The sequence below is a fragment of the Photinus pyralis genome, unplaced genomic scaffold (genome assembly GCF_008802855.1).
Source record: "Photinus pyralis isolate 1611_PpyrPB1 unplaced genomic scaffold, Ppyr1.3 Ppyr1.4_LG3a, whole genome shotgun sequence".
NCBI classification, from domain to species: domain Eukaryota; kingdom Metazoa; phylum Arthropoda; class Insecta; order Coleoptera; family Lampyridae; genus Photinus; species Photinus pyralis.
Genome location: NW_022170509.1, coordinates 2,566,052 through 2,582,105, shown reverse-complemented (window position 1 = coordinate 2,582,105; position 16,054 = coordinate 2,566,052). Strand labels below are relative to the sequence as shown.

The 16,054-nt window shown below is 35.3% G+C and overlaps 1 protein-coding gene across 5 annotated transcripts in view; it reads right to left on the bottom strand.

Moving 5' to 3' along the window:
* Positions 1–3,633: 3,633 nt before the first annotated feature.
* Positions 3,634–16,054, bottom strand: part of LOC116166146 (testicular acid phosphatase homolog) — a 46,528-nt gene continuing 34,107 nt past the window's right edge. For 2 of the 5 annotated variants that reach the window (XM_031480992.1, XM_031480994.1), the window contains exons 2-6: positions 4,802–4,883; positions 4,514–4,753; positions 4,156–4,465; positions 3,906–4,108; positions 3,634–3,860 (exon numbers count right to left, since the gene is read on the bottom strand). In XM_031480992.1, coding sequence (XP_031336852.1) covers positions 3,714–3,860; positions 3,906–4,108; positions 4,156–4,465; positions 4,514–4,753; positions 4,802–4,883 — 982 coding nt within the window. In that variant the 3' untranslated portion in view covers positions 3,634–3,713. Of the gene's footprint in view, positions 3,861–3,905; positions 4,109–4,155; positions 4,466–4,513; positions 4,754–4,801; positions 4,892–4,942; positions 5,149–6,790; positions 6,820–16,054 lie in introns of those variants that run through there. The other 3 variants (XM_031480995.1, XM_031480993.1, XM_031480996.1) reach the window with 3 other exon arrangements.

Here is a 16,054-nt window from a genome sequence, read left to right as displayed (position 1 = left end):
TGAAATCATACAAAAATTATGGCAGGTGTATGGAGATGAGTGTTCTTCAAAAATTCATAGATACTAGATAGTCAACTTGTCGTAAAGGTTGCTCAAATTTGCAAGATTATTGAGACTTGTACCATACAAAAAGTGTAGGTAAACGGGTCAAGCCTGCAAAGGATAAACTAGTAATGATTTATCCTATTTCAAATTCGTTTCAATTTGGCTCAATACTATGGACAAGAGGTATTTCCAACTCAGCGGAGGTCCATGCCATGAGGGCTTTTTACAAGTCAGAAATTTAACTTTTTGGCAAAACATCTAGTGTGCAGTAGCAATTCATTTACTGATCCGCAAGAGCGCAAGAAGGCAGGGAGAGCTACGCCAGCAATATTTCTTATCCCGCGTCCGCTGTTGCGTATTGGGAGAGAAGAGATTGTCCCTTGCAGTTCGGTTAAGCTACAGTTCCTGATGGCTTCTGGCAGTTCACATCTTTCAATCTGCCGTTAAAACTGCTCAAGATGGTTTAAAAATGACAGTTCACATTTTGAAGGATTAATTGACAAGCCCATTTTTTGAAACTTTTCCTTGAGGGTCATTATAGGTCTGCCAGCACAATGGTAGACCTGCTATGATTACGTTAGGTACTGCTATTCAGTAGATTGTAGGATAATTCGCCCCCGAAAATTCGCCCCGGTAAATTCGCCCCCGGAATATTCGCCCCCAAGAAAGCTCGCCCCCAAGTAAATTCGCCCCCGGACTATTCGTCTCTGTAAGATTCGCCCCAGAAAGATTCGCCCCGGAAAATTCGCCCCCGACAAATTCACTCCTGGAAGATTCGCCCCCGGCGATTCCGCTCCCATAGGATTAATTTACTCGGGGGCGAATATTCTGGGGGCGAATTTACCGCACAATATTCAGTCATTCAGTTACAGGTAGGTGCCCAGATACCTATTGAGATCTGAAATCAGGTCTTGGAATTGTAGTGGTAAGGCCGAGGATAAAAGGTCCGAATGATCACCTTATGCTGAGCTCCGACTTGAGAAGGTATGGTCCTAGGTATGGCCTTCATTCCAAATAAAAGGAAAGAAGGGGGGCATAACACACATACAGGGGCGGACTGGGTAACTGCGGGCCAGGTGGAATTGCATAGGTTACGGGCCATTAAAGTATTAGTGTAGTAATGATGGTGGCCCGGGGGGGGGGGGGGGGGGTTAGCTTCACACTTCAATTAAACAGAATTTTTTAACCTAACATCAACCCCCATTAGAGAACTGTTAAATAATTTATTATAGGTATGCAAGAAACTAAATACAGCACAACTATATAAATTTTCAAAGCCTTATGATCTACATCCCCCCCCCCCCCCGGGTGGGGTCTTTACTGCCTTTTTTTGCTCCGAAAAAAAATTGTCTAAGATCGACCGGGAAAAAAAATTTTCTTATAGAATGTGGCCTGTAGAATCCATAATTTCAAACAGTTCCAAGATTGGGCTACTAGTTCAAAAGTTACAGCGCTTTGAATTTTTTTTCGAAATTGGTTTCTAGTCTATAACTTTTGATTGAGAAGTCTGATCGAAAAAGTACGAATTGTTTTGGATTCTACGCACCAAAATTAATAAGAAAAAGTGTTTTTCCGAGAAATTTTGGTGCAGTCGATTTTTGGTAAAAAAGGAAGGTTTATACACTGCCTTTTTTTGAGCCCCGAAAAAAAAATTGTCTCAGATCGACCCGGAAAAAAAATTTTCTTATAGAATGTGGCCTGTAGAATCCATTATATCTCGGGATTAAGTATAATCCCGACTTATATCTCGGGATTACGTATAATTTCGACTTATATCTCGGGATTACATAATTTGAACTACCTTGTCCGTTCTACGCTTTCGTAGTTTTCCGCTTTACTTCTGCAAGTTTTAATTTTTTGGGTTTATTTAATAGGATTAATAAGTATGACATTAGAAAAATTAAATATAATATAGCGATTAAAAAAATAGCAACAAAAAATGTAGAAATGAAGAGATTTAGGGCAGGATAGGAAAAGGTGGAGAACTGCCTCCAACCATTGAATAAAAACACTATACTATACTATAGTGTTTTTATTCAATGGTCCAACCAATCGTAGGATTTTGGACTCCGAGAAGAAGAAGGGTAGAATGGTGGACAAATAATTGAAATTTGAATAACGTTTGTAGTTTTCATTTTCACCTTGAAAGCCACACTTTTAAAAATTTAAAGGTTGAAGGCCGCGATTTTAAATTTTAAATTTTAAACGAAGAAAGGTCTTGCCAAATATGCAACGTTTTAACTTAATAAATTTCAAGCATTTCAAAGCAGTAGATATTGAATTCAAAATTGAAGTTTGGAAGCCCATTACAGCTCTAAATTTTAATTCAAAATTTGAAACTAAAAGCCAACTATTAAAATTTGACGGTTAGAAAGTGTGCAAATTCGATGTTCAAAAGTTTTGTTTTGGGGCTGCATCAAATTAGGGCCGAGTTTAAAATTTCAACGTGACCGGCAAGGTTTTGATCATTTGCAGACGAAAACCCAAACCGCAGTTCCGATGGAAACATGAAAAATCAACTCAGAACTCTCAATTTAGTTTATTTGGATGTGACCAAGTAACAATTTCAAAATCCATTATTTAGGCAAGGAAACAGTGAGACGCATTGGCTAGGCATCCAAAACGTGAATATGTTATACGATAGTACGACACCAAAATCGTATTTGTGCAATAATTATAAATTTCCTTGGAATTGAACCATTTTCAAATTTTCAAATGGAATGACTAAAAAGTGAATTCAATTCATTTGCCAATGATTTAAAGCCTTTTCGTGAAAATCAAGCCTCAAGCACATCTAAAAGTAACAAGAGCTTGATCCTCAAGTTTCCAAAGTCGTGCACGCGCCCAATTAGCTTTGTTCGAAACATCTTCAATTTTCTGCAGAAAAAGGAGTTTGGGCATTTACTTTTAATCGTTTTGTACAGAGCTTTCGCATGTCTGATTCTTTATCTAAGATATTTTCCACCCCTACGAGACACTGGAAGTTAACAGTTAATGCAACAAGACCTCGAATAGTAAAACACAAAGAAACGATTCCTTAAAAATACCAAAGAACTGTTTCAAAAACACTCACTAAAGTTATCTGATGTACTTTGGCGGGCGACGCTAAAGAAAATGTTGTTTGTTGTTGCGTTTTATGGAATGTATTTACAATATGTACAAAATGGTATCCAAAGTATCCGGAGGGCAAGGCAAGGAAATCTGGTTCGGCACGTGGAAAGCTGGTTGTATCTTAAAGAGTCGTCGAAGAAGGAATTGCTTGGCAGAGTTCGGAGCTCTGGTTTTAAACGTTTGCAGCCACGCATTTGGACATGATATTACAAAAGTTCCGAGAGGCCAACCTGACCGTCCATTTTTTAAAAATCTGAATTTTTGAAAGAAAATATATAGGTTGAACATTGCTGAGTTGCAATGGAAAGCATATGAGCTAAAATTGACTTGTATAAAATAAGGATGTAAGAAGAACTTCTGTCTTTATATTTAAAATGTTCGTTTTACTGTTAGATTTAATGATTTACTATCTTAATTCTTCTGCCAATTGGTTCGTCCTGGTGTGATCGCAACTATATTTATAGTTATTCATAATCATACAAAATAACCTTTAGATTTATTTTTCAGATTATAACCACATAATTTAACTAATTGCGTTATCGGTACAAAAACTAAAATTAATTTAGACATTCACGATCCCAATCGGTGGGTAAAATCTCTCTAGAACGCAACTGTTCCTCGAACTTACTCAGTGTACAAGGCGATGGACAAAAACTTAGAGGCAAAAGTGTAAGAGATGAATTAAAATTTTCAGCAAATAATACCTGTAACAGTTACGCTTACACATGAAAATGCTGTAAATTGCTTACCCTTATTTCGTGAGTTTCGTTAATTTTGTGCAATTCAAAAGCCAAATGTGCTCCATAATCTGGAATAAATATTTTCCCAAACCCTAAACTTTGTAAGGCGGGTACCAGTGTACTGTCATGAGCTGAATATATGATCAATTTTAAACTACTTCCGTTGATACTTCGATCGGAAAACTTATCAATGATATCCTTTAATAAAACTCCTACAACAGATGATTAATAAAGCGCTTTTGTCCACGTTAGCTTTTACCTCCTGAAAATTTCTGTGTATCTGTAGCAATGGTGTAGATGAACAACTTTAAAGCAGCAATTTCATACATGGTATCCCAGGGAAGGTGTTTCGTCCACGGTGGTAATTCAAGATTATGATGTTTTTCGATTTTTAAAGTATCGTAAAGTTTGTGGACGAGAAAGACGTCGTTGATGTCTTGACCTGTATGTAAGCTTAGGTACTTGTATAGTTTTTCGTGGACAATTGTGTGGTTTGTCATTTGGTCGGATGAAAGGAATCTTTTTAGGGCTTCCCCCAATGCGTGGCATGGTTTTTCCAAGCTCAACAGCTAAAAAAAGGCGATGCCTGATGATTGAAATAGAAGGTAAGCACCTACATTGTCTTCCTGGCGCGGAACGTACGAGATAGGTATAGGTTGCCATGGTAAATCTGGATTCCATATTTGGTGACCTACTGGAGGAAAAAGTCCTGCCAAAACCAACTGAGCGCTTGCCTTGCATCTAACAGTATCACTGCTTCTCACGTACACTTCGTCCTCAATGTAAGATTCAGATAAAAAATGCGAGTAGTCTTGTCTGAGGCGCTTTCCCAACGTATACATTTGATTTTTCCCTTCCTAAAAATGATCGTGAATTAGGCGAATATTAAATGGTTGAATACTCACAATGGTTAGCTTTCCCCAACCTTCTGCCCAAGACTGATGCTCATCATTTTTGTACGTCCATAGAGGCGTACGAGCTCCGTGCCTGAAAACCTAACACTGCAAAATTATCCTTTTACAATAGAAAATGTAACTTTTACTTACAACTAATACAGATTTGAGGGTACTACTCTCAACAACCTTTAAATCCGCAAAGTAAGAAATGCACAGGAATATAGTAATCGCTACGTTCATATTTACGCAAGTACTGATTACCAACTGACTGTATTTAAATTACTTGTGTCTAAAATTCAACATATTCAAAGTCCATAACGTGTGCGCAATAGATAAGTACTGTTTCTATATTATGGAAAGAACAAGTTTTAAAAGTTACAGAAGCGTTAAATAGACGTTAGCTAACTGTATCACCATCATTAATAAATTATAATGTGAATGTAATTGCGGGTTCTTCATATGACGCAGCATATCATAAGGGATAACAGGTCATTGTAAAGATTTCGAGGTTTACTCATTTATTGCAAAATGTGATTTTTTAAATTCTTTAGTTTCGACAATCTTGTGATTTCATAAGAAAAAGAAGACGAAAAGGTTAATACTATTTGAAATTCCACCATATTATACCAAAGTTGGTAGTACTCGCGATGTGTGATTCACTAATTACAGTTAACCACAACCAAAACATACTCGAAAATATTATATGCCTAGTTTATAATGAAAATTCTTGAAGGTCCTATAATCACGTCAGAAAAGTCTTCCCGCACAGAAGATTCTCGCCGAACGGCTAGTTAAATTTGTTTTTGTGTTAAAAGAAATCACTTCACCAATTTTCAAAATTTCAATCAGAGGTAACTAGATTTTTTTAAATGGAACTACGAAGTTTTTTTTATTGCATGAAATGTAAAATGTTATTAGCTTTGTAACGATAAAAGCCCACCCTGTATAGATTATTATTAGAACCACAAATTAAGGAAAAAACAATCGTTTAATCCGAAATTTAAAAAATCTGCAAATAAGTGAAAACCAGCGGAATAAAATAAGACCACTATTTAAATAACCATAACATAAAAACTCAACATGGCAAAGACTTCACACAGTACAGACGTATCTAACGAAGAGTGTTACTTAGTTCTATGCAAGAGAAAATGGATATTGTGCTGAATACAGCAAGAAATCATAAATTGAGATGAATGCAGAATTGAAGATTTTGATTAAGGAACGAGACCGATGGTACTGTGAATGACCCAAGAAAGAAATGAAGAAGAATAAACCAGCGATCACCTGAAGAGGGCACTTCAAAAAGGACAGCAAGCAAGGAATATTTGTCAATAAAATGTCCGGTAAACGTTTTCGTGGAATAATGAAGACGAAAATACCATACCAATCAAAATGCAATAACTATGAACTAGAAATGAGGAAAATTGGGATTGGACCATACGAAGCATTTTTAAGTCTGGATGAAAACTGTGAAATAGCAAAAATGTTAAACACATCTTTTCACTACAGGAGTAGTCACAGTTCACAAGAGAGTTCCTTAACTACCACAACAATGAATACAGAACCCACAGCACTGTAAACCTATAATAATAGTATATTTACCCTGCTATTGTGCTAAGCACTTACACTACACTTACCTATGCCAACATTGCCCGAAAAACCCCTCAAATCACTTACCCCACACTAAGGAACAATTATCGATTAAATTGACGACTACAAACTAGAAGACTACGTGAGAATTATAGGAAAGCGCATAGAACCCAATAATATAATAAATACATGTATTGAGAGTAGCAAATCATCGTATATGCCTATGCATATATACTTAAAAACTACTAACATTATGGATAACTTAAAGAATGATCGAGATTTCATTTAAATAGGGGACATAAGGAGGTTAGTTACTGCTTCTAGGAGAATCATCTTATCAAATGTTTCTCTCACCATCCCACATGCTTAATAAACACACCGATACTCCGGGTGTCTGGAATAACTCACCTAAAAGTATCCATATCAGACGACGAATACAGTCATATCATGAGTTTTAGGCGTCAAATCATTCCCACAACACAAAAACAGACCTGCCTGGAACTGCATCTGTACCTGAAATTAGCGAGCATGAACAAATTTGTTAAATAATCACCTCTACCTTGACATATGGAAAAAAACAACTGTTCCTGTCCCTAAAGTGTAAGTAATCCCGCAACATATACTGATTTATGACCAATCAGTATCTTACCTGCAATCTTAGAAGCAATAAATTTTTCTCCATGTCAAGAGATACCAACTATGCAATCTGGTTTTAGACAAGGACATAGCTGCATAACAGATTATTAAACATAACTGATGATATCCTTGCTAAATATGATGCAGGACTTTCTACCTGTTTGATCTTACTTGATTATAGTAAAGTTTTTGGGACTATTAAACGCGAAATGCTGTTGTCCCTCCTACATTTTCTTGGATTCGTCTTGAATTGATCTTGAACTATTTATTTAACCGAGTCTAATGTGCTATATATTCCCACAATTGATCGTCATTTATAACCATTTGCTCAGGTGCACCGCAGGGATCCATCTAAGGACCTCTATTTTTTAATTTGTATAAATCTCATTTCTTGTAATCATCGTTTCTATGCAGATGACACACAAATTTACTTGCCATTCAACGCTAAGGAAGTGAAGTAAGCTGAAGCAGCTCTTAATTATGGCCTTTGCCGACTACTGGAATCTTCGCAGGACACGAGTTTGAATATTAACCCAACTGAATCATCCGTTACGGCCTTTTGCAAACCAAAAGATTCATCCCTACTAAAGGAAAATTTGAGTTTAATCTTTAACGGTTCCCCATTACCTATAGTTGAATCATGTCAAAAACCTATATAATTCGATTGTTTTATCTCATTTTAATCACTGTAATGTGTAATAGACATTAATTTATTGAAAAAACGAAAACAATTGGTCAATAAATCTCAAATAATGTCTTTGGCACCATTTATTAACAAAAATTATGTTTAAGACTAGGTAGCAGACTAAGAAATGAAGAATTACCATTGAATATAAACTATCACACTTTACTACCCAGAAAACATCACTTGTAAATTATTATTTAAGTATCAGAATAGAAGCTTACTGCATGCGGCACCACGGCAACTTTTAGGGGTAGATTATTTGGAACCATTCACTATCAGAGATAGGAAGGGCCGTGGACCAAAATCGCAAAAGCGTGGATCTTTTTATTTATGCGAAGAAGACGGATTGAACGTACCAAAAAATCGGCGTAATGTGTACCAGTATTTGCATGCTATTAGACATCATTTTTGGAAGAGATGGACAAAAATGGAAGTAGGTACCAGACAGGGCACCTCAATGTTGGATCCTTTACCACCATTACAATGGAAATTGGGTTGATTGAAGTTCATAGTGGCAGTGAGCAAGTAGCGAGGGTTGCTGAAGTCAAAACTGAATCATTCGCTAAAGTGTTTCCGCTTCCAATAAACATTGTATGATTTGTTTGTCTAATTCGAGGTCGAAGTATGTGGAGCAATATTGATAAACAAAAACAGAAAGCAAACAAGATGGCAGAAGCAAAATGTTAAGGAAGAAGTTAAGAAAAAGAATGAAAAATGAAAACGTATTTAAGTAGAAAAACGGTAGAAACGTACTTACAAACTAACAAACTACCGTCCCATAATTATTAGAATATCAGTTAATCCCCTTGTATATAGGTGATGGACGAGAAACAATAAAATTTTAAACCTACATCAACAATCGAAAGTTGGACATTCCCCATTAAAGTTAATTTCATTTTCATTTCCCGAACTTTGATTTGTTCCGTGTCTGTAAACATGTTTAACGAATAAAGAACAGCTACCAGAAAACATTAATTTATTGTTAATTACTAAGTTTCTTACCCAAATGGCTGTATGGTAATGAAGAAAACTTTTAATCAGTAACTCACCGGCTATTCTTATAACTTTCCCTAAATATTAAATATTAATAAAACACAAAGTTGAACGTACGAAGCCTTGATTTGGTTGCATTATAAAGCTCTAAAAGGTAAATTTCCTTACGCTCTCTCCTTAGGCATTGTTCTTTACTAAAAAATTCAGGAGTTAATAAATTAATCTTCTACATTAACACAAAGTGTAACTGGTTCATGTCACTAACATTTTCCAAAATTTTCAACAAAATAAACTTGTCTCAGGGGAGGCATGTTGAAAAGTATCTATAAAGTCTTTAGTTACTATTTTCGCAGTCGTACCTTTGCATTAATTTAAGGGAAGTGGAAGAAAACTATTTACCCCAAAATAGTAGATATATACCTAACCGAATGTTATCAAATATTCGAATGCCTCTAGGATTCAAATATATGTAGATGTAAATCCCACAATCATATACTTTCATGGATTAGGCGCTCAACCCTTCGTTGGTGTAAGTATAATGACCATAGGAATTATAAATTCCCATAAGTACGTTCATCTTACGACCCTAATAATTTATTTACAGTTACACTCTGGTAAAATCAATTTTAACGGAATTTACGGTTTGATGAGTTCAGCGATTAAAAATTGATATTTAAATCTAACTTCACAATCCCATCTGCCTTTATTACATATCTATAATTTAGGGGAAATGCCCCAAACTAGAAAAACTAATTGTATAGTAACGTTAATATTAAAACGACATTAATTTGTAATGTAAATTAACGTATTTATATTCGTCATTGATCTTTCGGGCCTTTAAAAAAACGTTAAACAAATTTATTTTTGCTTATTTACTTAAACAACAGTCAATGGACATCATAAACACTTAAAATATGATTACCAAATGTTTAGTGTTGATTTGTACAATTTATCGACAATTAATTTATCTTCGAACGTACGTATTTCAAATTTATTGCACGCTGGACTTTTTTACTGAACCTGCTAAAATTGTGTTCATGAAGTCAACTCAAATTTACTTCAAATATAAGCAAATATAAATGTAAAATACTGTAACGTAAATTTAATTACCTGGTTTTATTTATTTACATATAATTAGCCGTAAAGTTATAACAGTATTGAAATGGATTATAATATAAGCGCATCGAAGTTGGAAGTGAACTCGAAACACAATTCGATTTGATTATATAGCAAACAATATTTTTGCTAGAATGTTCTTACAATGTTCTGAAGTGCCCAAGGACGCTTCAAAATATTCTCGGACAAACACGTAATAATGCTAGGAAAGGTCACATCCACCGTTCTTTATCCCCGATGGCGCCTCGATGTCTATCGAGATTTCTGGACTATTCGCGACAATACGTTTAGGATATTTGGATTCATCCATGCTCTCTGTATTGACCTACCCGAAAACGCAAACTTTTTTACTGTTTGAGTAGTTTTTCTGCTGCGACTTTGTGACCTAGTAGGAGAGGAAAGGACCCATTACCATAAGTGAAATCAATAGTTGTCTCTAGTAAAAATAGTTTCATTTAGGTTTAAGAACCTTATCAGACACCAAAAACTTACTCAAATTATAAAGAACTTATCGGTGATAACGATGTGCTAGCTGAAATAAAAAAGATGATTAGATGATTGAAGACCTACATGCTCTAAAGAACCTGCTCCCACCAATAGTGTGATGGACGCCGAATTTCGTGGAACTGCAGAGGAGTTGCATGTCGAAAACAATCCATCCACCCAGTCATGCAATACCCCCACTAATGGATGGAGGATCGAACAAATGAAAGGTAAAGCGAGATGGTTGTCAAGTAAACTCAAATGGCTTAATGCTTACGAAATTTAACCGTTACAATGTAGTTATCGCCAACGGCAACGAAACTGTTGATAAAGTTCACTAGATGTACCGTTGTTTTTGGGTCTCTTTTGGGTCATTCCCTATTTTTACTTCCTAGAGCTCAGATAAAATGGGAATAGGAAAGAATTCAATTAATTTTTCTCTGTAGATTAAATATTAGAAATTAACAACCAATAATTTGGAACTCAAGTTCATAAATTTGAATAATAAATAAATAATTCTTACAATCCCTCTATAAGAACAAAAGCCTAATCTAAACTAAAAAATATTCCTACTAGTCAGTTAATTAAATTTTATACTAACAAACAATGTAACAATTTATTCTAGACAAGCAAATCAAAACCATCAATTACACGTTCATTAAGACGTAATTCAGTTTCATCCACTGATAAGTCGCCTAAAACGCGAGTGATGAAAATATAAATTGGTACCATATCGTCGTTGAATGTTGACGGGTTTAAAGTGGGGAATCGAAAAAAAATCGTGCATTTTTGAGTTTTGAGTTTGAGATTTGATGATAAGACTGTAAATCTTATTCGCAAGTCTCTGTCTCCGTCTGTCTAAGTGGTCTTACGCACAGAAAAATTAAAACGTGAAGAATTACTATCCTGAAAACTCATAAACGGCATCTATCTGCGATCATTGATGTGGAAGACTGTTTCCAATGTCATACATTAAGTAACCTATCCAATTTAGGGTCAAATATGGTTTCAGGAATGTGAAAACTGATACTGAAATAAAACAATTTAATATTACTCTAATTAAACGAATCTAAAAATAGAAACCAAATTAATTATTGGGACAGTTTTAAGGAAACGTTTAGATAACTGAGGTGGTCGTACATGAACAAATGTGTAAATTGATGGAGATTTTTCGTAATTATGCGCGATAAACCCAGATCGAAGGGGTTTGCTAAATATTCAGGATCGGTGACACCTATACATCAGGCCAGAACTCTGCAGGATGTGTTTCGAATACCAAATATATCTTTACTGCATAGAACGCTGTCGATTGTCAAAGGACCGGATGTTTTGAATGTCACTTAATAGTTTTTCATTTAATCCGAACCCGTTGTACCGACGCTCATCACATCAGTTATGCACGCGTTAGGCGCACTCTTTGATCTCAACTAGGATGGTCAAACTTGCTTATTTACTGGCCTACTTAGTAGCGTGTTAAAACTTGAGGGGCCTAGTTTTAAATATTCATTGACTAACTTTACTAACAAACACGCAAGTAATTAAAATTTCAATGCAATTTAGTTAACCGAATTCTACAGAAGCCCATCCTAGCACTAACATGAAAATATCGATTGCCTACCTACTCTGAAAATTCCACTGTCTAAATCTTTACCAAATCATTCTATAAAGTTTGATGACTTCATAAAGGAAACGTAAATTCGACAAAATGGGCATTAAATCACCGGTGGCGAGGACGGTCCACCCAAAAAAACGTAACCTGTAACTTATAAGCCTCACAGGACTGTGCAACTGGTATAAATTTTTGAGTCCCCGCAAATTGCATATTAAGTATTGATACAATTTCTGGACGCATTGCCTGGACCAACTCTGTTTACTGCAGTACGGGTGGCTGGCGAACGATTCCCGATCTCGATCCATATCCGTTCTGAGGCCACAGTTTAGCGATTCCCTATGGAACCCCTTGATTTTTAGCATTCCGCTCGTTTCTATGTTGCTTATATTATTCATGTTTACGTGTTCTACGTATCCGAATGCAATGTTGGTTTCACAGACTGCGCTCACATTATTTTTGCGTATAAAAATTCGATGTAACGGCACGTATGAATTTAGAACATGCACGAGCACATACAATATAATTTATTTATTACGCCACTCGGTTTTTCACACAGTTTCGTCACATTGTGCATAAATTAAAGTGAGAACAATGTCAAATTCGACATGGGGATCATTTTTGTTGTAATGTTAATCCAATTAACAATTGTTTCGTGGACATTTTTGTGAGCAAATTCATAATTTTCGGGAAAACCTACCCCATAGAGTAGACAGATTGAGTGCAATTTACAAACAGCGGGAAGAACCAGCATCTACAATGACTGCAGCAGTTACTGCCACATATTAAAAATAATGTTTGCTCCCTTAAACAACACCAGGGTGAAAAGGATACAATTAGATAACGGCAAATTTCTCCACTTGCATCTCATTACGTTGACGATATAAAACTAATAGTTACTTTAAATGAGAGTGGCCACCGCTGTTAAAATTCCCAGAGGGAAGACATACACATGAAGTTTGGTACGCTATACAAATGTAAAATAATTATCGCGATACACAAAAGAAAATAGAAGAAAAGATGGATGAAAGAAACAGGGAAGTCAATAGATGTATTAATCAGTAATCATTGCAAACCGATCTCAAATTAGCCCCTATTCTTTTGACGTGTGTCAATTGCCAACAATTGCTTTTTGGTGTTTTTTAGTGTTTGTTGGCTGCCTACTAATTTTTCACTATTTCTACTGCGCGTGTTTATCAATCTATAACCGGGAATGTCCTATAGGGCGAAATCCTTATTTATACCCTACCTTGAGATTTTCCAAATAAGGTGTTGTAAGAATTATTAATCCTTTAAACCTTGTACTTTATTGATAAGTTCACAAAACCGACAGAGTAAGAGGAAAATTAGGTTATAATTTGTTTTGAGAAACCGAAAGCTTTTTGGAAAAGAGTGTTGGCATATTTCGATACTTGAAGGTCTTTCTAGGTCATTTGGCTAAAAAGTTACGACAAATTAGCGAAGGCAAAAAATTAAAAATTCTTGGCCACTTACAGTAAAGAATGTCATGATTTCAGGAATATCGTACTGGATATGTTAAACGTGGTAAAAAATGATTCAACCAAGTAAACTTTGTATTGAAGAGGAAACGTTGGTTGGAATAATACCCATTGTTACCTACTCATTGTGTCAATTAAACTCCATAAAATGAATGATTGTAATCAGGTTAAATTTGGTCACTCTTAAATGGAAGTTTAACGTGATAAAGTATTTTCTGACCATTTTCTCTGAATAGTCAATGCACTGATTTCTACTTCTACTTTCAACAGTATTGTTAACATTGTTGTTATCTAGTAGTTTTATATTTTTTAGTGAGTGCTTTTCCTTTTCCGTAATGAATCGGCAAAGAGTATTGCAATGCATCTAAGTGAGAATTTCATAAAAAATTACGTAAGTCTAAAACTAAAAGGAAATTTATTTTTAGAGAGAATTTGCAGGGTTGGTTATAATTTATGTATCCATAATCCATCCAAGAAACAAAAATTTTGGTGTACGACAATAGTAACCTCTGCAGTCGAGGATTGCTATGCATGTGAGTGTAAAATTTCTAAAAATTACGTAAGTTTAAAAAGGAAATGAAATTTAATTTTAGAGGGCAGTTTCGGGGTTGTTTATGGGTCATTTAAACATAATCGATCAAAGAAACAAAAATATTCGGTGTGCTGCAAAAATTACAAACCCCTTAATCAACGATCGCTATGCATGAAGTGCGAAATTTAAAAAAAATACGGGAGTTAAAACGAGAATGAAATTTAATGTTAGAGGGCGGTTTCGGGGTTGCTTATAGATCATCTAAATATAATAGATCAAAGAAGCAAAAACATTTAGACCACTACAAAAGGTACAACCCCTGTAGTCGAGGATTGATATGCATGTAAGTTTGAAATTTATAAAAAAAATTGGTAAGCATAAAATGAGAATGAAATTTAATTTTATAAGGCCGTTTCGATCATTATTCGGTGTGAAAAGTTACAACCCCCCCCCCCCCCCCCCAATCAACGATTGCTATGCATGAAGTGTGAAATTTATAAAAAAAACGTAAGTTAAAACGAGAATGAAATTTAATGTTAGAGGGCAGTTTCGGGGTTGCTTATGGATCATTTAAACATAATCGATCAAAGAAACAAAAATATTCGGTGTGCTGCAAAAATTACAAACCCCTTAATCAACGATCGCTATGCATGAAGTGCGAAATTTAAAAAAAATACGGGAGTTAAAACGAGAATGAAATTTAATGTTAGAGGGCAGTTTCGGGGTTGCTTATAGATCATCTAAACATAATCGATCAAAGAAACAAAAATATTCGGTGTGCTGCAAAAGTTACAACCCCCCTAATCAACGATTGCTATAAATTAAGTGTGAATTTTTAAAAAAATTACGTAAGTTTAAAAAGAGAGTGAAATTTCATGTTAGAGGGCAGTTTCGGGGTTGCTTATAGATCATCTAAACATAATCGATCAAAGAAGCAAAAACATTTAGACCACTACAAAAGTTACAACCCCTGCAGTCGAGGATTGCTATGCATGTAAGTGTGAAATTTATAAAAAAAAATAGGTATGTTTCAAATGAGAATGAAATTTAACTTAATTGATCAACGAAACAAAAACATTTGGACTAATACAATACCCCCCTAATCGCACCGATTAAAATATTGCTTAACCGTTGTAGCCCTTCACCTTTGAGGTTACGTCGTCGCTGACTCTGTTGTATATATCTTTTGTACATCTGTTTGGGAAACGGTATTTCGGCATAGGAAAGTCTATTGCAGGTTCCCCGTTTACGTTTCCCGGTAAAACGTGCACAGTACTAGACAACCAAGATACGTTAAGTAACAATTATTTGTTCAAACTATTGTCCAAATGAGTCGAAATTTTATTTTTATCTGGGAAACCGTGTCTTTTGAACTCACGATACACTCACACGTATCGTGATCGTGGTTGAACTCGTAAAACAGACTCAACGATTTTCCTGGGAACCCGGTGCTTCGATAGGTCGTCTTGAGCACACTTTCTCATTTACCAACAAAATACTGCACTTATATAGATATTAAATATTAATTAAGCTGTTTTCCAGTCTAGTCTCACCTTCGATTTTGATAAAAATATGAATTTTGACTACCCACGCTGCGAGGGTCATCATTTCAACGGACACTAAAAAGTACAATATAATATGCAGCGAATTTTCAAACAAGGCAACGACAGCTGTGATTTCAATTTAATTTTTGAACGTGCGAAGGCAGAAATACTTTACGCAGCTTCGAAATTTAAGGTGCTGATCTTTTAAAAGAATATTTTCCGAGTAGGTGATTACAATAGGGAAAGATAAAGTGTATCTGGATTGAATCTATAAACCTTCCAATCGAAGAAGGAGGTAGAATATAAATTGGGATAGCAAATTCCCTTTTAAGTTCTCTTTTTCCGATCTGTTATAAGCTCATAACGCACTTTCAGTTCATTAACAACATTTTTGTGACCGGTCACAAATCTTCTACGATGCAGTTATGATGTTCTTGAGACTTTTATTTTAAAATCCCTTTGTTGAGTCAGTTTGTGAGAATGCACCCTTTTATAAAAATTATGCAGCAATAATGTACAGTTCTTAAAGTAAAGCATTACAACCCTTATTTAGGTCCCTCTTGGAAACTGTATAA